Below are 22655 nucleotides of genomic sequence, written 5' to 3'. Positions count from 1 at the left end.
TTCCACATCCCAGCGTCAATTCCTTATCCCAGCATCATATCCTTATCCCAGCAACATTCCTTAACCTCGAGTCAATTCCTTATCTCAGGAACATTTCCTTATCCCAGGAACTTTCCTGATCCCAGAGTCAATTCCTTATCTCAGGAACATTTCCTATCCCAGAGTCAATTCCTCATCCCAGGCACATCCCTTACCACAGAGTCAATTCCTCATTCCAGGAGCATTCCTTACCCCAGAGTCAATTCCTCATCCCAGGAACATTCCTTATCCCAGAGTCAATTCCTTATCCCAGGAACATTCCATATCTCAGAGTCAATTCCATATCCCAGCGTCAATTCCTTATCCCAGCATCAATTCCTTATCCCAGCATCAATTCCTTACCCTAGAGTCAATTCCTTATCTCAGGAACATTTCCCATCCCAGAGTCAATTCCTTATCCCAGCTTCAATTCCTTATCTCAGGGTCATTTCCTTATCCCAGTGTGAATTCCTTATCCAGGAACATTCCTTATCCGAGAGTCAATTCCTTATCCCAGGAACATTCCTTATCCCAGAGTCAATTCCATATCCCAGAGTCAATTCCTTATCCCAGAGTCAATTCCTTATCCCAGCAACATTCCTCATCCCAGTGTCAATTCCTTATCCCAGCGTCAATTCCTTATCCCAGGAACATTCCCTATCCAAGAACAAAGAACAAAGAACAGTACAGCACAGGAAACAGGCCCTTCGGCCCTCCAAGCCTGTGCCGCTCCTTGGTCCAACTAGACCAATCGTTTGTATCCCTCCATTCCCAGGCTGCTCATGTGACTATCCAGGTAAGTCTTAAACGATGTCAGCGTGCCTGCCTCCACCACCCTACTTGGCAGCGCATTCCAGGCCCCCACCACCCTCTGTGTAAAAAACGTCCCTCTGATGTCTGAGTTATACTTCGCCCCTCTCAGCTTGAGCCCGTGACCCCTCGTGATCGTCACCTCCGACCTGGGAAAAAGCTTCCCACTGTTCACCCTATCTATACCCTTCATAATCTTGTATACCTCTATTAGATCTCCCCTCATTCTCCGTCTTTCCAAGGAGAACAACCCCAGTCTACCCAATCTCTCCTCATAGCTAAGACCCTCCATACCAGGCAACATCCTGGTAAACCTTCTCTGCACTCTCTCCAATGCCTCCACGTCCTTCTGGTAGTGCGGCAACCAGAACTGGACGCAGTACTCCAAATGTGGCCTAACCAGCGTTCTATACAGCTGCATCATCAGACCCCCTAATATTCCCTTTAAACTTTTCTCCTTTCACCCTTAACCCATGCCCTCTGGTTTTTTTCTCCCCGAGCCTCAGCGGAAAAAGCTTGCTTGCATTCACTCTATCTATACCCATCAAAATCTTATACACCTCTATCAAATCTCCCCTCAATCTTCTACGCTCCACGGAATAATGTCCCAACCTATTCAATCTCTCTCTGTAACTCAGCTTCTCAAGTCCCGGCAAAATCCTTGTGAACCTTCTCTGCACTCTTTCAATCTTATTTACATCCTTCCTGTAACTAGGTGACCAAAACTGTACACAATACTCCAAATTCGGCCTCACCAATTCCTTATATAACCTTACCATAACACCCCAACTTTTATACTCGATACTCCGATTTATAAAGGCCAATGTACCAAAGGCACTCTTTACGACCCTATCCACCTGTGACGTCACTTTTAGGGAATTCTGTACCTGTATTCCCAGATCCCAGAAATAATGTAGGGAGGAGTTATACAATAAATGGCAGAGTCATCAGGAGTATAGAAACACAGAGGGACCTAGGTGTGCAAGTCCACAAATCCTTGAAGGTGGCAACACAGGTGGAGAAGGTGGTGAAGAAGGCATATGGTATGCTTGCCTTTATAGGACGGGGTATAGAGTATAAAAGCTGGAGTCTGATGATGCAGCTGTATAGAACGCTGGTTAGGCCACATTTGGAGTACTGCGTCCAGTTCTGGTCGCCGCACTACCAGAAGGACGTGGAGGCATTAGAGAGAGTGCAGAGAAGGTTTACCAGGATGTTGCCTGGTATGGAGGGTCTTAGCTATGAGGAGAGATTGGGTAGACTGGGGTTGTTCTCCTTGGAAAGACGGAGAATGAGGGGAGATCTAATAGAGGTGTACAACATTATGAAGGGTATAGATAGGGTGAACAGTGGGAAGCTTTTTCCCAGGTCGGAGGTGACGATCACGAGGGGTCACGGGCTCAAGCTGAGAGGGGCGAAGTATAACTCAGACATCAGAGGGACGTTTTTTACACAGAGGGTGGTGGGGGCCTGGAATGCGCTGCCAAGTAGGGTGGTGGAGGCAGGCACGCTGACATCGTTTAAGACTTACCTGGATAGTCACATGAGCAGCCTGGGAATGGAGGGATACAAACGATTGGTCTAGTTGGACCAAGGAGCGGCACAGGCTTGGAGGGCCGAAGGGCCTGTTTCCTGTGCTGTACTGTTCTTTGTTCTTTGTTCTTTGTATCCCTCTGTTCAACTGCACTCTTCAGAGTCCTACCATTTACCCTGTACGTTCTACTTTGGTTTGTCCTTCCAATGTGCAATATCTCACACTTGTCTGCGTTAAATTCCATTTGCCATTTTTCAGCCCATTTTTCGAGTTGGTCCAAATCCCTCTGCAAGCTTTGAAAACCTTCCTCACTGTCCTTAACAGGGGGTTGGAGTTTAAGAGCCGTGGGGTTATGCTGCAACTGCACAGGACCTTGGTGAGACCACATTTCGAATATTGTGTGCAGTTCTGGTCACCTCACTATAAGAAGGATGTGGAAGTGCAGGAAAGAGTGCAGAGGAGATTTACCAGGATGCTGCCTGGTTTGGAGGGTAGGTCTTATGAGGAAAGGTTGAGGGAGCTAGGGCTGTTCTCTCTGGAGCGGAGGAGGCTGAGGGGAGACTTAATAGAGGTTTATAAAATGATGAAGGGGATAGATAGAGTGAACGTTCAAAGACTATTTCCTCGGGTGGATGGAGCTATTACAAGGGGGCATAACTATAGGGTTCGTGGTGGGAGATACAGGAAGGATATCAGAGGTAGGTTCTTTACGCAGAGAGTGGTTGGGGTGTGGAATGGACTGCCTGCAGTGATAGTGGAGTCAGACACTTTCGGAACATTTAAGCGGTTATTGGATAGGCACATGGAGCACACCAGGATGATAGGGAGTGGGATAGCTTGATCTTGGTTTCAGATAAAGCTCGGCACAACATCGCGGCCGAAGGGCCTGTTCTGTGCTGTACTGTTCTATGATCTATGTTCTATATCCCAGCGTCAATTCCTTATCCCAAAGTCAATTCCTTTTCCCAGCAACATTCCTTATCCTAGAGTCAATTCCATATCTCAGGAACATTCCTTGTCCCAGGGTCAATTCCTTATCCCAGGAACATTCCTTATTCCAGAGTCACTTCCTTATCCCAGGAACATTCCCTATCCCAGAGTCAATTCCTTATCCCAGGAACATTCCTTACCCCAGACTCAATTCCTTATCTCAGGAACATTCCCTATACCAGAGTCAATTCCTTATCCCAGCGTCAATTCCTTACCCCAGAGTCAATTCCTAATCTCAGGAAAATTCCTTATCCCAGGGTCAATTCCTTGTCCCAGGAACATTCCTTATCCCAGAGTCAATTCCTTATGCCAGTAACATTCCTTATCCCAGAGTCAATTCCTTATCCCAGGAACATTCCCTATCCCAGAGACAATTCCTTATCCCAGGAACATTCCCTATCCCAGAGACAATTCCTTATCCCAGGAACATTCCTTATCCCAGAGTCAATTCCATATCACAGCGTGAATTCCTTAACCCAGAGTCAATTCCTTATCCCAGGATCATTCCTTGTCCCAACGTCAATCCCTTATCCCAGCAACATTCCTTATCCTAGATTCAATTCCATATCTCAGTAACATTTCCTGTCCCAGAGTCAATTCGTGATCCCAGGATCATTCCTTATCCCAGATTCAATTCCTTATCTCAGGAACAGTCCCGATTCCAGAGTCAATTCCTTATCCCAGGATCATTCCTTATCCCAGAGTCAATTCCTTATCTCAGGAACATTCCTTATCCCAGCATCAATTCCTTGTCGCAGCAACTTTCCTTACCCTAGAGTCAATTCCTTATCTCAGGAACATTCCTTATCCCAGAGTCAATTCCTTATCCCAGCGTCAATTCCTTATCTCAGTGTCAATTCCTTATCCCAGGAACATTCCCTATCCCAGAGACAATTCCTGATCCCAGCAACTATCCTTATCCCAGCAACATTCCTTATCCCAGAGTCAATTCCTTATACCAGGAACATTCCTTATCCCAGAGTCAATTCCATACCCCAGCGTCAATTCCTTATCCCAGAGTCAATTCCTTATCCCATGAACATTCCTTATCACAGGGTCAATTCCTTATCCCAGGAACATTCCTATTCCAGAGTCAATTCCTTATCCTAGGAACATTCCCTATACCAGAGTCAATTCCTTATCCCAGGAACATTCCTTACCCCAGAGTCAATTCCATGTCCAACGAACATTCCTTGTCCCAGAGTCAATTCCGTATCCCAGCGTCAATTCCTTATCCCAGAGTCAATTCCTAATCTCAGGAAAATTCCTTATCCCAGGGTCAATTACTTATCCCAGAGTCAATTCCTTATCCCAGGAACATCCCTCATCCCAGAGGCAATTCTTTATCCCAGGACATCCCTTATCCCAGAGTCAATTTCTTATTCCAGGAACATTCCTTATCCCAGGGTCAATTCATTATCCCAGGAACATTCCTTATCCCACAGTCTATTCCATATCTCAGGAACATTCCTTGTCCCAGAGTCAATTCCTTATCCCAGGAACATTCCTCATTCCAGTGTCACTTCCTTATCCCACCAACATTCCTTATCCCACAGTCAATTCCTTATCCCAGGAACATTCCTTATTCCAGAGTCAATTCCTTATCCTAGGAACATTCCCTATACCAGAGTCAATTCCTTATCCCAGGAACATTCCTTACCCCAGAGTCAATTCCATGTCCAACGAACATTCCTTGTCCCAGAGTCAATTCCGTATCCCAGCGTCAATTCCTTATCCCAGAGTCAATTCCTAATCTCAGGAAAATTCCTTATCCCAGGGTCAATTACTTATCCCAGAGTCAATTCCTTATCCCAGGAACATCCCTCATCCCAGAGGCAATTCTTTATCCCAGGACATCCCTTATCCCAGAGTCAATTTCTTATTCCAGGAACATTCCTTATCCCAGGGTCAATTCATTATCCCAGGAACATTCCTTATCCCACAGTCTATTCCATATCTCAGGAACATTCCTTGTCCCAGAGTCAATTCCTTATCCCAGGAACATTCCTCATTCCAGTGTCACTTCCTTATCCCACCAACATTCCTTATCCCACAGTCAATTCCTTATCCCAGGAACATTCCTTATTCCAGAGTCAATTCCTTATCCCAGAAACATTCCTTATCCCAGAGTCAATTCCTAATCCCAGGAACATTGCTTATCCCAGAGTCAATTCCATATCCCAGCATCAATTCCTTATCCCAAAGTCAATTCCATTTCCCAGCAACATTCCTTATCCCAGAGTCAATTCCTAATCTCAGGAAAATTCCATATCCCAGGGTCAATTACTTATCCCAGGAACATTCCTTATCCCAGAGTCAATTCCTTATCCCAGGAACATCCCTCATCCCAGAGGCAATTCTTTATCCCTGGACATCCCTTATCCCAGAGTCAATTTCTTATTCCAGGAGCATTCCTTATCCCAGGGTCAAAATCTTATCCCAGGAACATTCCCTATCCCACAATCAATTCCTTATCCCAGGAACATTCCTCATTCCAGAGTCACTTCCTTATCCCACCAACATTCCTTATCCCAGCGTCAAATCCATATCCCAGGAACATTCCTTATCCCAGAGTCAATTCCTTATCCCAGAAACATTCCTTATCCCAGAGCCAATTCCTTATCCCAGAAACAGTCCTCATCCCAGAGCCAATTCCTTATCCCAGAAACATTCCTTATCCCAGAGTCAATTCCTAATCCGAGGAACATTGCTTATCCCAGAGTCAATTCCATATCCCAGCATCAATTCCTTATCCCAAAGTCAATTCCTTTTCCCAGCAACATTCCTTATCCTAGAGTCAATTGCATATCTCAGGAACATTCCTTGTCCCAGAGGCAATTCCTTATCCCAGCGTCAAATCCATATCCCAGGAACATTCCTTATCCCAGAGTCAATTCCTTATCCCAGGAACATTCCTTATCCCACAGTCAATTCGTTATCCCAGGAACATTCCTTATCCCAGGGTCAATTCCTTATCCCAGGAACATTCCTTATCCCAGAGTCATTTTGTTATCCCAGGAACATCCCTTATCCCAGAGTCAATTCCATATCCCAGCATCAATTCATTATCTCAGTGTCAATTCCTTATCCCAATGTCAATTCCCAGAGTCAATTCCTTATCCCAGCAACATTCTTTATCCTAGAGTCAATTCCTTATCCCAGCAACGATCCTTATCCCAGCAACATTCCTTATCCCAGAGTCCATTCCTTATGCCAGGAACATTCCTTATCCCAGAGTCAAATCCTTATGCCAGGAAAGTGCCTTATCCCAGCGTCAATTCCTTATTCCAGGAACATTCCTTATTCCAGATATGGGCGGCACGGTAGCACAGTGGTTAGCACTGCTGCTTCACAGCTCCGGGGTCCCGGGTTCGATTCCCGGCTCGGGTCACTGTCTGTGTGGAGTTTGCACATTCTCCTCGTGTCTGCGTGGGTTTCCTCCGGGTGCTCCGGTTTCCTCCCACAGTCCAAAGATTTGCGGGTTAGGTTGATTGGCCAGGTTAAAAATTGCCCCTTAGAGTCCTGGGATGTGTAGGTTAGAGGGATTAGCGGGTAAATAGGTGGGGGTAGGGCCTGGGTGGGATTGTGGTCGGTGCAGACTCGATGAGCCGAATGGCCTCCTTCTGCACTGTAGGGTTTCTATGATTCTATGATTTCTATCCCAGAGACAATTCCTTATCCCAGGAACATTCCATATCCCAGAGTCAATTCCTTACCTCAGGAACATTCCTCGTCCCAGAGTCAATTCCATATCCCAGCGTTAATTCCTTATCCCAGAGTCAATTCCTTATCCCAGGATCATTCCTTATCTCAGCGTCAATACATTATCCCAGCAACATTCCTTATCCTAGATTCAATTCCTTATCACAGTAACATTTCCTGTCCCAGAGTCAATTTGTTATCCCAGGATCATTCCTTAACCCAGAGTCAATTCCTTATCCCAGAAACAGTCCTTATCCCAGAGCCAATTCCTTATCCCAGAATCATTCCTTATCCCAGAGTCAATTCCATATCCCAGCATCAATTCCTTATCCCAAAGTCAATTCCTTTTCCCAGCAACATTCCTTATCCTAGAGTCAATTGCATATCTCAGAAACATTCCTTGTCCCAGAGGCAATTCCTTATCCCAGCGTCAATTCCATATCCCAGGAACATTCCTTATCCCAGAGTCAATTCCTTATCCCAGGAACATTTCTTATCCCACCGTCAATTCGTTATCCCAGGAACATTCCTTATCCCAAGGTCAATTCCTTATCCCAGGAACATTCCTTATCCCACAGTCAATTCGTTATCCCAGGAACATCCCTTATCCCAGAGTCAATTCCATATCCCAGCATCAATTCCTTATCTCAGTGTCAATTCCTTATCACAGAGTCAATTCCTTATCTCAGGAAAATTTCTTATCCTAGAGTCCATTCCTTATCTCAGGAACATTCCTCACCCCGGGGTCAATTCCTTATCCCAGGAACGTTCCTTATCCTAGAGTCAATTCCATATCTCAGGAACATTCCCTATCCCAGAGTCAATTCCTTCTCCCAGCAACTTTCCTTATCGCAGAGTCAATTCCTTATCCCAGGAACATTCCTTATTCCAGAGTCAATTCCTTATCCAAGGAACGTTCCCTATACCAGAGTCAATTCCTTATCCGAGGAATATTCCTTACCCCAGAGTCAATTCCTTATCCCAGGAACATTCCTTCTCCCAGAGTCAATTCCATATCCCAGCGTCAATTCCTTATCCCAGAGTCAATTCCTTATCCCAGGAACATTCCTTCTCCCAGAGTCAATTCCATATCCCAGCGTCAATTCCTTATCCCAGAGTCAATTCCTTATCCCAGCAACATTCCTTATCCCAGAGTCAATTCCTTATACCCGCATTAATTCCTTATCCCAGGAACATTCCCTATTCCAGAGACAATTCCTTATACCAGCCACATTCCTTATCATGGAATCAAATCCTTATCCCAGGAACATTCCATATCCTAGAGTCAATTCCTTACCTCAGGAACATTCCTTATCCCAGAGTCAATTCCTTAACCCAGCGTCAATTACTTATCTCAGCGTCAATTACTTATCCCAGGAACATTCCCTATCCCAGAGACAATTCCTTACCTCAGCAACATTCCTTATCCCAGAGTCAATTCCTTATCCCCAGAACATTGCTTATCCCAGAGTCAATTCCATATCCATTTACATTTGTAATATTGTGTGCAGTTCTGGTCACCTCACTATAAGAAGGATGTGGGAGCGCTGGAAAGAGTGCAGAGGAGATTTACCAGGATGCTGCCTGGTTTGGAGGGTAGGTCTTATGAGGAAAGGTTGAGGAAGCTAGGGCTGTTCTCTCTGGAGCGGAGGAGGCTGAGGGGAGACTTAATAGAGGTTTATAAAATGATGAAGGGGATAGATAGAGTGAACGTTCAAAGACTATTTCCTCGGGTGGATGGAGCTATTACAAGGGGGCATAACTATAGGGTTCGTGGTGGGAGATACAGGAAGGATATTAGAGGTAGGTTCTTTACGCAGAGAGTGGTTGGGGTGTGGAATGGACTGCCTGCGGTGATAGTGGAGTCAGACACTTCAGGAACATTTAAGCGGTTATTGGATAGGCACATGGAGCACACCAGGATGATAGCGAGTGGGATAGCTTGATCTTGGTTTCAGATAAAGCTCGGCACAACATTGTGGGCCGAAGGGCCTGTTCTGTGCTGTACTGTTCTATGTTCTATATCCCAGCGTCAATTCCTTATCCCAAAGTCAATTCCTTTTCCCAGCAACATTCCTTATCCTAGAGTCAATTCCATATCTCAGGAACATTCCTTGTCCCACAGTCAATTCCTTATCCCAGGAACATTCCTTATCCCAGAGTCAATTCCTTATCTCAGGAACATTCCCTTATCCCAGAGTCAATTCCTTATCCCAGGAACATTCCTTATCCCAGGGTCAATTCCTTATCCCAGGAACATTCCTTATCCCAGAGTCAATTCCATATCTCAGGAACATTCCTTGCCCCAGAGTCAATTCCTTATCCCAGGAACATTCCTTATTCCAGAGTCACTTCCTTATCTCAGCAACATTCCCTATCCCAGAGTCAATTCCTTATCCCAACAACATTCCTTACCCCACAGTCAATTCCTTATCCCAGGAACATTCCTTATTCCAGAGTCAATTCCTTATCGCAGAAACATTCCTTATCCCAGAGCCAATTCCTTATCCCAGAAACAGTCCTCATCCCAGAGCCAATTCCTTATCCCAGAAACAATCCTTATCCCAGAGTCAATTCCTAATCCCAGGAACATTGCTTATCCCAGAGTCAATTCCATATCCCAGCATCAATTCCTTATCCCAAAGTCAATTCCTTTTCCCAGCAACATTCCTTATCCTAGAGTCAATTGCATATCTCAGGAACATTCCTTGTCCCAGAGGCAATTCCTTATCCCAGCGTCAAATCCATATCCCAGGAACATTCCTTATCCCAGAGTCAATTCCTTATCCCAGAAACATTCCTTATCCCAGAGCCAATTCCTTATCCCAGAAACAGTCCTCATCCCAGAGCCAATTCCTTATCCCAGAAACATTCCTTATCCCAGAGTCAATTCCATATCCCAGCATCAATTCATTATCTCAGTGTCAATTCCTTATCCCAATGTCAATTCCCAGAGTCAATTCCTTATCCCAGCAACATTCTTTATCCTAGAGTCAATTCCTTATCCCAGCAACGATCCTTATCCCAGCAACATTCCTTATCCCAGAGTCCATTCCTTATGCCAGGAACATTCCTTATCCCAGAGTCAAATCCTTATGCCAGGAAAGTGCCTTATCCCAGCGTCAATTCCTTATTCCAGGAACATTCCTTATTCCAGATATGGGCGGCACGGTAGCACAGTGGTTAGCACTGCTGCTTCACAGCTCCGGGGTCCCGGGTTCGATTCCCGGCTCGGGTCACTGTCTGTGTGGAGTTTGCACATTCTCCTCGTGTCTGCGTGGGTTTCCTCCGGGTGCTCCGGTTTCCTCCCACAGTCCAAAGATGTGCGGGTTAGGTTGATTGGCCAGGTTAAAAATTGCCCCTTGGAGTCCTGGGATGTGTAGGTTAGAGGGATTAGCGGGTAAATAGGTGGGGGTAGGGCCTGGGTGGGATTGTGGTCGGTGCAGACTCGATGAGCCGAATGGCCTCCTTCTGCACTGTAGGGTTTCTATGATTCTATGATTTCTATCCCAGAGACAATTCCTTATCCCAGGAACATTCCATATCCCAGAGTCAATTCCTTACCTCAGGAACATTCCTCGTCCCAGAGTCAATTCCATATCCCAGCGTTAATTCCTTATCCCAGAGTCAATTCCTTATCCCAGGATCATTCCTTATCTCAGCGTCAATACATTATCCCAGCAACATTCCTTATCCTAGATTCAATTCCTTATCACAGTAACATTTCCTGTCCCAGAGTCAATTTGTTATCCCAGGATCATTCCTTAACCCAGAGTCAATTCCTTATCCCAGAAACAGTCCTTATCCCAGAGCCAATTCCTTATCCCAGAATCATTCCTTATCCCAGAGTCAATTCCATATCCCAGCATCAATTCCTTATCCCAAAGTCAATTCCTTTTCCCAGCAACATTCCTTATCCTAGAGTCAATTGCATATCTCAGAAACATTCCTTGTCCCAGAGGCAATTCCTTATCCCAGCGTCAATTCCATATCCCAGGAACATTCCTTATCCCAGAGTCAATTCCTTATCCCAGGAACATTTCTTATCCCACCGTCAATTCGTTATCCCAGGAACATTCCTTATCCCAAGGTCAATTCCTTATCCCAGGAACATTCCTTATCCCACAGTCAATTCGTTATCCCAGGAACATCCCTTATCCCAGAGTCAATTCCATATCCCAGCATCAATTCCTTATCTCAGTGTCAATTCCTTATCACAGAGTCAATTCCTTATCTCAGGAAAATTTCTTATCCTAGAGTCCATTCCTTATCTCAGGAACATTCCTCACCCCGGGGTCAATTCCTTATCCCAGGAACGTTCCTTATCCTAGAGTCAATTCCATATCTCAGGAACATTCCCTATCCCAGAGTCAATTCCTTCTCCCAGCAACTTTCCTTATCGCAGAGTCAATTCCTTATCCCAGCAACATTCCTTATCCCAGAGTCAATTCCTTATACCCGCATTAATTCCTTATCCCAGGAACATTCCCTATTCCAGAGACAATTCCTTATACCAGCCACATTCCTTATCATGGAATCAAATCCTTATCCCAGGAACATTCCATATCCTAGAGTCAATTCCTTACCTCAGGAACATTCCTTATCCCAGAGTCAATTCCTTAACCCAGCGTCAATTACTTATCTCAGCGTCAATTACTTATCCCAGGAACATTCCCTATCCCAGAGACAATTCCTTACCTCAGCAACATTCCTTATCCCAGAGTCAATTCCTTATCCCCAGAACATTGCTTATCCCAGAGTCAATTCCATATCCATTTACATTTGTAATATTGTGTGCAGTTCTGGTCACCTCACTATAAGAAGGATGTGGGAGCGCTGGAAAGAGTGCAGAGGAGATTTACCAGGATGCTGCCTGGTTTGGAGGGTAGGTCTTATGAGGAAAGGTTGAGGAAGCTAGGGCTGTTCTCTCTGGAGCGGAGGAGGCTGAGGGGAGACTTAATAGAGGTTTATAAAATGATGAAGGGGATAGATAGAGTGAACGTTCAAAGACTATTTCCTCGGGTGGATGGAGCTATTACAAGGGGGCATAACTATAGGGTTCGTGGTGGGAGATACAGGAAGGATATTAGAGGTAGGTTCTTTACGCAGAGAGTGGTTGGGGTGTGGAATGGACTGCCTGCGGTGATAGTGGAGTCAGACACTTCAGGAACATTTAAGCGGTTATTGGATAGGCACATGGAGCACACCAGGATGATAGCGAGTGGGATAGCTTGATCTTGGTTTCAGATAAAGCTCGGCACAACATTGTGGGCCGAAGGGCCTGTTCTGTGCTGTACTGTTCTATGTTCTATATCCCAGCGTCAATTCCTTATCCCAAAGTCAATTCCTTTTCCCAGCAACATTCCTTATCCTAGAGTCAATTCCATATCTCAGGAACATTCCTTGTCCCACAGTCAATTCCTTATCCCAGGAACATTCCTTATCCCAGAGTCAATTCCTTATCTCAGGAACATTCCCTTATCCCAGAGTCAATTCCTTATCCCAGGAACATTCCTTATCCCAGGGTCAATTCCTTATCCCAGGAACATTCCTTATCCCAGAGTCAATTCCATATCTCAGGAACATTCCTTGCCCCAGAGTCAATTCCTTATCCCAGGAACATTCCTTATTCCAGAGTCACTTCCTTATCTCAGCAACATTCCCTATCCCAGAGTCAATTCCTTATCCCAACAACATTCCTTACCCCACAGTCAATTCCTTATCCCAGGAACATTCCTTATTCCAGAGTCAATTCCTTATCGCAGAAACATTCCTTATCCCAGAGCCAATTCCTTATCCCAGAAACAGTCCTCATCCCAGAGCCAATTCCTTATCCCAGAAACAATCCTTATCCCAGAGTCAATTCCTAATCCCAGGAACATTGCTTATCCCAGAGTCAATTCCATATCCCAGCATCAATTCCTTATCCCAAAGTCAATTCCTTTTCCCAGCAACATTCCTTATCCTAGAGTCAATTGCATATCTCAGGAACATTCCTTGTCCCAGAGGCAATTCCTTATCCCAGCGTCAAATCCATATCCCAGGAACATTCCTTATCCCAGAGTCAATTCCTTATCCCAGAAACATTCCTTATCCCAGAGCCAATTCCTTATCCCAGAAACAGTCCTCATCCCAGAGCCAATTCCTTATCCCAGAAACATTCCTTATCCCAGAGTCAATTCCATATCCCAGCATCAATTCATTATCTCAGTGTCAATTCCTTATCCCAATGTCAATTCCCAGAGTCAATTCCTTATCCCAGCAACATTCTTTATCCTAGAGTCAATTCCTTATCCCAGCAACGATCCTTATCCCAGCAACATTCCTTATCCCAGAGTCCATTCCTTATGCCAGGAACATTCCTTATCCCAGAGTCAAATCCTTATGCCAGGAAAGTGCCTTATCCCAGCGTCAATTCCTTATTCCAGGAACATTCCTTATTCCAGATATGGGCGGCACGGTAGCACAGTGGTTAGCACTGCTGCTTCACAGCTCCGGGGTCCCGGGTTCGATTCCCGGCTCGGGTCACTGTCTGTGTGGAGTTTGCACATTCTCCTCGTGTCTGCGTGGGTTTCCTCCGGGTGCTCCGGTTTCCTCCCACAGTCCAAAGATGTGCGGGTTAGGTTGATTGGCCAGGTTAAAAATTGCCCCTTGGAGTCCTGGGATGTGTAGGTTAGAGGGATTAGCGGGTAAATAGGTGGGGGTAGGGCCTGGGTGGGATTGTGGTCGGTGCAGACTCGATGAGCCGAATGGCCTCCTTCTGCACTGTAGGGTTTCTATGATTCTATGATTTCTATCCCAGAGACAATTCCTTATCCCAGGAACATTCCATATCCCAGAGTCAATTCCTTACCTCAGGAACATTCCTCGTCCCAGAGTCAATTCCATATCCCAGCGTTAATTCCTTATCCCAGAGTCAATTCCTTATCCCAGGATCATTCCTTATCTCAGCGTCAATACATTATCCCAGCAACATTCCTTATCCTAGATTCAATTCCTTATCACAGTAACATTTCCTGTCCCAGAGTCAATTTGTTATCCCAGGATCATTCCTTAACCCAGAGTCAATTCCTTATCCCAGAAACAGTCCTTATCCCAGAGCCAATTCCTTATCCCAGAATCATTCCTTATCCCAGAGTCAATTCCATATCCCAGCATCAATTCCTTATCCCAAAGTCAATTCCTTTTCCCAGCAACATTCCTTATCCTAGAGTCAATTGCATATCTCAGAAACATTCCTTGTCCCAGAGGCAATTCCTTATCCCAGCGTCAATTCCATATCCCAGGAACATTCCTTATCCCAGAGTCAATTCCTTATCCCAGGAACATTTCTTATCCCACCGTCAATTCGTTATCCCAGGAACATTCCTTATCCCAAGGTCAATTCCTTATCCCAGGAACATTCCTTATCCCACAGTCAATTCGTTATCCCAGGAACATCCCTTATCCCAGAGTCAATTCCATATCCCAGCATCAATTCCTTATCTCAGTGTCAATTCCTTATCACAGAGTCAATTCCTTATCTCAGGAAAATTTCTTATCCTAGAGTCCATTCCTTATCTCAGGAACATTCCTCACCCCGGGGTCAATTCCTTATCCCAGGAACGTTCCTTATCCTAGAGTCAATTCCATATCTCAGGAACATTCCCTATCCCAGAGTCAATTCCTTCTCCCAGCAACTTTCCTTATCGCAGAGTCAATTCCTTATCCCAGGAACATTCCTTATTCCAGAGTCAATTCCTTATCCAAGGAACGTTCCCTATACCAGAGTCAATTCCTTATCCGAGGAATATTCCTTACCCCAGAGTCAATTCCTTATCCCAGGAACATTCCTTCTCCCAGAGTCAATTCCATATCCCAGCGTCAATTCCTTATCCCAGAGTCAATTCCTTATCCCAGGAACATTCCTTCTCCCAGAGTCAATTCCATATCCCAGCGTCAATTCCTTATCCCAGAGTCAATTCCTTATCCCAGCAACATTCCTTATCCCAGAGTCAATTCCTTATACCCGCATTAATTCCTTATCCCAGGAACATTCCCTATTCCAGAGACAATTCCTTATACCAGCCACATTCCTTATCATGGAATCAAATCCTTATCCCAGGAACATTCCATATCCTAGAGTCAATTCCTTACCTCAGGAACATTCCTTATCCCAGAGTCAATTCCTTAACCCAGCGTCAATTACTTATCTCAGCGTCAATTACTTATCCCAGGAACATTCCCTATCCCAGAGACAATTCCTTACCTCAGCAACATTCCTTATCCCAGAGTCAATTCCTTATCCCCAGAACATTGCTTATCCCAGAGTCAATTCCATATCCATTTACATTTGTAATATTGTGTGCAGTTCTGGTCACCTCACTATAAGAAGGATGTGGGAGCGCTGGAAAGAGTGCAGAGGAGATTTACCAGGATGCTGCCTGGTTTGGAGGGTAGGTCTTATGAGGAAAGGTTGAGGAAGCTAGGGCTGTTCTCTCTGGAGCGGAGGAGGCTGAGGGGAGACTTAATAGAGGTTTATAAAATGATGAAGGGGATAGATAGAGTGAACGTTCAAAGACTATTTCCTCGGGTGGATGGAGCTATTACAAGGGGGCATAACTATAGGGTTCGTGGTGGGAGATACAGGAAGGATATTAGAGGTAGGTTCTTTACGCAGAGAGTGGTTGGGGTGTGGAATGGACTGCCTGCGGTGATAGTGGAGTCAGACACTTCAGGAACATTTAAGCGGTTATTGGATAGGCACATGGAGCACACCAGGATGATAGCGAGTGGGATAGCTTGACCTTGGTTTCAGATAAAGCTCGGCACAACATTGTGGGCCGAAGGGCCTGTTCTGTGCTGTACTGTTCTATGTTCTATATCCCAGCGTCAATTCCTTATCCCAAAGTCAATTCCTTTTCCCAGCAACATTCCTTATCCTAGAGTCAATTCCATATCTCAGGAACATTCCTTGTCCCACAGTCAATTCCTTATCCCAGGAACATTCCTTATCCCAGAGTCAATTCCTTATCTCAGGAACATTCCCTATCCCAGAGTCAATTCCTTATCCCAACCACATTCCTTATCCTGAAGTCAATTCCTTATCTCAGGAACATTCCCTATCCCAGAGTCAATTCCTTATCCCAACCACATTCCTTATCCTGAAGTCAATTCCTTTTCTCAGGAACATTCCATATCCCATCGTCAATTCCTTATCCCTGAGTCAATTCCTTATCCCAGGATCATTCCTTCTCCCAGAGTCAATTCCTTATCTCAGGAACATTCCCTATCCCAGTGTCAATTCCTTATACCAGGAACATTCCTTATCCCAGAGTCGATTCCATATCCCAGCGTCAATTCCTTATCACAGAGTCAAATCCTTATCCCAGCAACATTCCTTATCCTAGAGTCAATTCCTTATCTCAGGAACATTCCCTATCCCAGAGTCAATTCCTTATCCCAGCCACATTCCTTATCCTCGAGTCAATTCCTTATCCCAGCAACATTCCTTATCCCTGAGTCAATTCCTTATCCCAGGAACATTCCTTATCCCAGAGTCAATTCCTTATCTCAGGAACATTCCCTATCCCAGAGTCAATTCCTTATCCCAGCTTCAATTCCTTATCCCAGCTTCAATTCCTTATCCCAGAGTCAATTCCTTATCCCAGAGTTAATTCTTATGCCAGGAACATTCCTTATCCTAGAGTCAATTCCTTATCCCAGCAACATTCCTCATCCCAGAGTCAATTCCTTACCCCAGGAACATTCCTTATCCCAGAACCAATTCCTTGTCCCAGAGCCAATTCCTTATCCCAGAGTCAATTCCATATCCCAGTGTCAATTCCTTATCCCAGCCACATTCCTTATCCTCGAGTCAATTACTTATCCCAGGAACATTCCTTATCCCAGAGTTAACTCCTTATCCCAGCAACATTCCTTATCCCAGAGTCAATTCTTTATCCCAGGAACATTCCTTATCCCAGAGTCAATTCCATATCCCAGCGTCAATTCCTTATCACAGAGTAGTCAATTCCTTATCCCAGCCACATTCCTTATCCTCGAGTCAATTTCTTATCCCAGCAACATTCCTTATCCTCGAGTCAATTCCTTATCTCAGGAACATTCCCTATCCCAGAGTCAATTCCTTATCCCAGCAACATTCCTTATCCCAGAGTCAATTCCTTATCTCAGGAACATTCCTTATCCCAGAGTCAATTCCTTATCCCAGGAACATTCCTTATCCCAGAATCAATTCCATATCCCAGCGTCAATTCCTTATCACAGAGTAGTCAATTCCTTATCCCAGCCACATTCCTTATCCTCGAGTCAATTCCTTATCACAGCAACATTCCTTATCCCAGAGTCAATTCCTTATCCCAGGAACATTCCTTGTCCCAGAACCAATTCCTTGTCCCAGAGCCAATTCCTTGTCCCAGAATCAATTCCTTATCCCAGAGTCAATTCCTTATCCCAGCAACATTCCTTATCCCAGAGTCAATTCCTTATGCCAGTAACATTCCTCATCCTAGAATCAATTCCTTACCCCAGCGTCAATTCCTTATCTCAGCAACATTCCTTATCCCAGAGTCAATTCCTTATCCCAGGAACATCCCTTATCCCAGAGTTAATTCCCTATCCCAGGAACATTTCTTATCCCAGAGTCAATTCCATATCCCAGCAACATTCCTTACCCCAGAGTCAATTCCTTATCTCAGGAACATTTCCTATCCCAGAGTCAATTCCTTATCCCAGGATCATTCCTTATCCCAGATTCACTTCCTTATGTCAGGGACATTCCCTGTCCCCGAGTCAATTCCTTATCCCAGGATCATCCCTTATCTCAGAGTCAATTCCTTATCCCAGGAATATTTCTTATCCTCGAGTCAGTTCTTTATCCCGGGAACACTCCCTATCCCAGGATCTATGAGTTTTTTACCTTTCTCTGCGCTGCCTTGCGGAATCCGCTTCCTCTGTCCCGGCTCGGGGCTCCGATCCAGACTCTCTCCTGGTCCCGGATTCACTCCCGGTCCCGGACTCGCTCCCGGTCCCGGTCCCGAACCCGGTCCCGGACTCTCTCCCGGTCCCGGACTCACTCCCGGTCCCGGTCCCGAACCCGGTCCCGGACTCACTCCCGCTCCGGGAATCTCTATGGCTCCGGATTCCAGGCGGAGCGGCTGGATCCCGATCCCGGCTCCAGGGTGAGGCTGGAGATTGAGATTCGCCGATCCCGAGAAGAGGAGATTCAGGGACAGGAGGAGAATGAGAAGTTGCCGGGACATCTCAACATTGAACAGGAACTGGGATTGAAGGAGGAACAGATTGTCAACCGAACACAATCCACAATCACACTGCCAAAAAAACACAGACACACTGCCAAAAAAACACAATCCACAATCACACTGCCAAAAAAACACAGACACACTGCCAAAAAAACACAATCCACAATCACACTGCCAAAAAAACACAGACACACTGCCAAAAAAACACAATCCACAATCACACTGCCAAAAAAACACAGACACACTGCCAAAAAAACACAATCCACAATCACACTGCCAAAAAAACACAGACACACTGCCAAAAAAACACAATCCACAATCACACTGCCAAAAAAACACAGACACACTGCCAAAAAAACACAGACACACTGCCAAAAAAACACAATCCACAATCACACTGCCAAAAAAACACAATCACACTGCCAAAAAAATACAATCACACTACCAAAAAAACATAGATACACCGCCAAAAAAACACAATCCACAATCACACTGCCAAAAACACAATCACACTGTCAAAAAAACACAATCCACAATCATACTGCCAAAAAAAACACAATCCACAATCACACTGCCAAAAAAAACACAATCCACAATCACACTGCCAAAAAAACACAATCCACAATCACACTGCCAAAAAAACACAGACACACTGCCAAAAAAACACAATCCACAATCACACTGCCAAAAAAACACAGACACACTGCCAAAAAAACACAGACACACTGCCAAAAAAACACAATCCACAATCACACTGCCAAAAAAACACAATCACATTGCCAAAAAAATACAATCACACTGCCAAAAAAACATAGATACACCGCCAAAAAAACACAATCCACAATCACACTGCCAAAAACACAATCACACTGTCAAAAAAACACAATCCACAATCATACTGCCAAAAAAAACACAATCCACAATCACACTGCCAAAAAAAACCACAATCCACAATCACACTGCCAAAAAAACACAATCCACAACCAAACTGCCAAAAAACACAATCCACAATCACACTGCCAAAAAAACACAATCCACAATAACACTGCCAAAAAACACAATCCACAATCATACTGCCAAAAACACACAATCCACAATCACACTGCCAAAAAAAACACAATCCACAATCACACAGCCCCAGGGATCTGTTCTGGGACCCTTGCTGTTTGTCATTTTCATAAATGACCTGGATGAGGAAGTGGAGGGATGGGTTGGTAAGTTTGCTGACGACACCAAGGTAGGTGGTGTTGTGGATAGTTTGGAGGGATGTCAGAAGTTGCAGCGAGACATAGATAGAATGCAAGACTGGGCGGAGAAGTGGCAGATGGACTTCAACCCGGATAAGTGTGTAGTGATCCATTTTGGCAGATCCAATGGGATGAAGCAGCAGTATAACATGAAGGGTACCATTCTTAGCAGTGTAGAGGATCAGAAGGACCTTGGGGTCCGGGTCCATAGGACTCTTAAATCGGCCTCGCAGGTGGAGGATGCGGTCAAGAAGGTGTACGGCGTACTAGCCTTCATTAATCGAGGGATTGAGTTTAGGAGTCGGGAGATAATGCTGCAGCTTTATAGGACCCTGGTTAGACCCCACTTGGAGTACTGCGCGCAGTTCTGGTCACCTCATTACAGGAAAGATGTTGAAGCCATTGAAAGGGTGCAGAGGAGATTTACAAGGATGTTGCCTGGATTGGGGGGCATGCCTTATGAGGATAGGTTGAGGGAGCTTGGTCTCTTCTCCCTGGAGAGACGAAGGATGAGAGGTGACCTGATAGAGGTTTACAAGATGTTGAGAGGTCTGGATAGGGTAGACTCTCAGAGGTTATTTCCAAGGGCTGAAATGGTTGCTACGAGAGGACACAGGTTTAAGGTGCTGGGGGGTAGGTACAGAGGAGATGTCAGGGGTAAGTTTTTCACTCAGAGGGTGGTGGGTGAGTGGAATCGGCTGACGTCGGTGGTGGTGGAGGCAAACTCGTTGGGGTCTTTTAAGAGACTTCTGGATGAGTACATGGGATTTAATGGGACTGAGGGCTATAGATAGGCCTAGAGGTAGGGATATGATCAGCGCAACTTGTGGGCCGAAGGGCCTGTTTGTGCTGTGGCTTTCTATGTTCTATGTTCAAAAAAACACAATTCACAACCACACTGCCAAAAACACACAATCCACAATCACACTGCCAAAAAAACACAATCCACAATCACACTGCCAAAAAAACACAATCCACAATCACATTGCCAAAAACACACAATCCACAATCACACTGCCAAAAACACACAATCACACTGCCAAAAATACAATCCACAATCACACTACCAAAATACACGACCCACAATCACACTGCCAAAAAAACAGAATCCACAATCGCACTGTCAAAAAAACACAATCCACAATCACACTGCCAAAAAAACACAATCCACAACCACACTGCCAAAACACACAATCCACAATCACACTGCCAAAAAAACACAATCCACAATCACGCTGCCAATAAAGACAATCCACAATCACACTGCCAAAAAAACACAATCCACAATCACACTGCCAAATACAAAATCCACAATCACACTGTCAAAAAAACACAATCCACAATCACACTGCAAAAAAACACAGATACACCGCCAAAAAAACACAATCACACTGCCAAAAAAACACAATCCACAATCACACTGCTAAAAAACACAATCCACAATCATACTGCCAAAAACACACAATCCACAATCACACTGCCAAAAAAAACACAATCCACAATCACACTGCCAAGAAAACACAATCCACAATCACACTGGCCGAAAATACAATCCACAATCACACTGCCAAAAACATACAATACACAATCACACTGCCCAAAAAACACAATCCAAAATCACACTGCCAAAAAAACACAATCCACAATCACACTGCCAAAAACACACAATCCACAATCGCACTGCCAAAAAAACACAATCCACAATCACACTGCCAACAAAACACAGACACACTGCCAAAAACACAGACACACTGTCAAAAAAACACAATCCACAATCACACTGCCAAAAAAACACAATCCACAATCACATTGCCAAAAACACACAATCCACAATCACACTGCCAAAAACACACAATCACACTGCCAAAAACACAATCCACAATCACACTACCAAAATACACGACCCACAATCACACTGCCAAAAAAACATAATCCACAATCGCACTGTCAAAAAAACACAATCCACAATCACGCTGCCAAAAAAACACAATCCACAACCACACTGCCAAAACACACAATCCACAATCACACTGCCAAAAAAACACAATCCACAATCACGCTGCCAATAAAGACAATCCACAATCACACTGCCAAAAAAACACAATCCACAATCACACTGCCAAATACAAAATCCACAATCATACTGCCAAAAACCCACAATCCACAATCACACTGCCAAAAAAAACACAATCCACAATCACACTGCCAAAAAAACACAATCCACAGTCACGCTGCCAAAAAAACACAATCCACAATCACACTGCCAACAAAACACAGACACACTGCCAAAAACACAGACACACTGTCAAAAAAACACAATCCACAATCACACTGCCAAAAAAACACAATCCACAATCACACTGCCAAAAACACACAATCACACTGCCAAAAACACAATCCACAATCACACTACCAAAATACACGACCCACAATCACACTGCCAAAAAAACATAATCCACAATCGCACTGTCAAAAAAACACAATCCACAATCACGCTGCCAAAAAAACACAATCCACAACCACACTGCCAAAACACACAATCCACAATCACACTGCCAAAAAAACACAATCCACAATCACGCTGCCAATAAAGACAATCCACAATCACACTGCCAAAAAAACACAATCCACAATCACACTGCCAAATACAAAATCCACAATCATACTGCCAAAAACCCACAATCCACAATCACACTGCCAAAAAAAACACAATCCACAATCACACTGCCAAAAAAACACAATCCACAGTCACGCTGCCAAAAAAACACAATCCACAATCACACTGCCAAAAACACACAATCACACTGCCAAAAACACAATCCACAATCACACTGCCAAAAAACACAATCCACAATCACACTACCAAAAAACACAACCCACAATCACACTGCCAAAAAAACACAATCCACAATCGCACTGTCAAAAAAACACAATCCACAATCGCACTGCTAAAAAAACACAATCCGCAACCACACTGCAAAAAACACACAATCCACAATCACACTGCCAAAAAAACACAATCCACAATCACGCTGCCAAATAAACACATTCCACAATCACACTGCCAAAAAACACAATCCACAATCACACTGC

General features: G+C 44.6%; 1 protein-coding gene across 1 annotated transcript in view; it reads right to left on the bottom strand.

Moving 5' to 3' along the window:
- Positions 1-18327, bottom strand: part of LOC144486476 (uncharacterized) — a 129752-nt gene extending 111425 nt beyond the window's left edge. Inside the window, exon 1 of the mRNA XM_078204519.1 lies at positions 17973-18327. Coding sequence (XP_078060645.1) covers positions 17973-18315 — 343 coding nt within the window. The 5' untranslated portion in view covers positions 18316-18327. The remainder of the gene's footprint in view (positions 1-17972) is intronic.
- Positions 18328-22655: the final 4328 nt, after the last annotated feature.

Source organism: Mustelus asterias, unplaced genomic scaffold, assembly GCF_964213995.1.
Source record: "Mustelus asterias unplaced genomic scaffold, sMusAst1.hap1.1 HAP1_SCAFFOLD_360, whole genome shotgun sequence".
Lineage (NCBI taxonomy): Eukaryota > Metazoa > Chordata > Chondrichthyes > Carcharhiniformes > Triakidae > Mustelus > Mustelus asterias.
The sequence above is the reverse complement of the archived record's forward strand: the minus strand, read 5'-3'. Positions and strand labels throughout refer to the sequence as shown.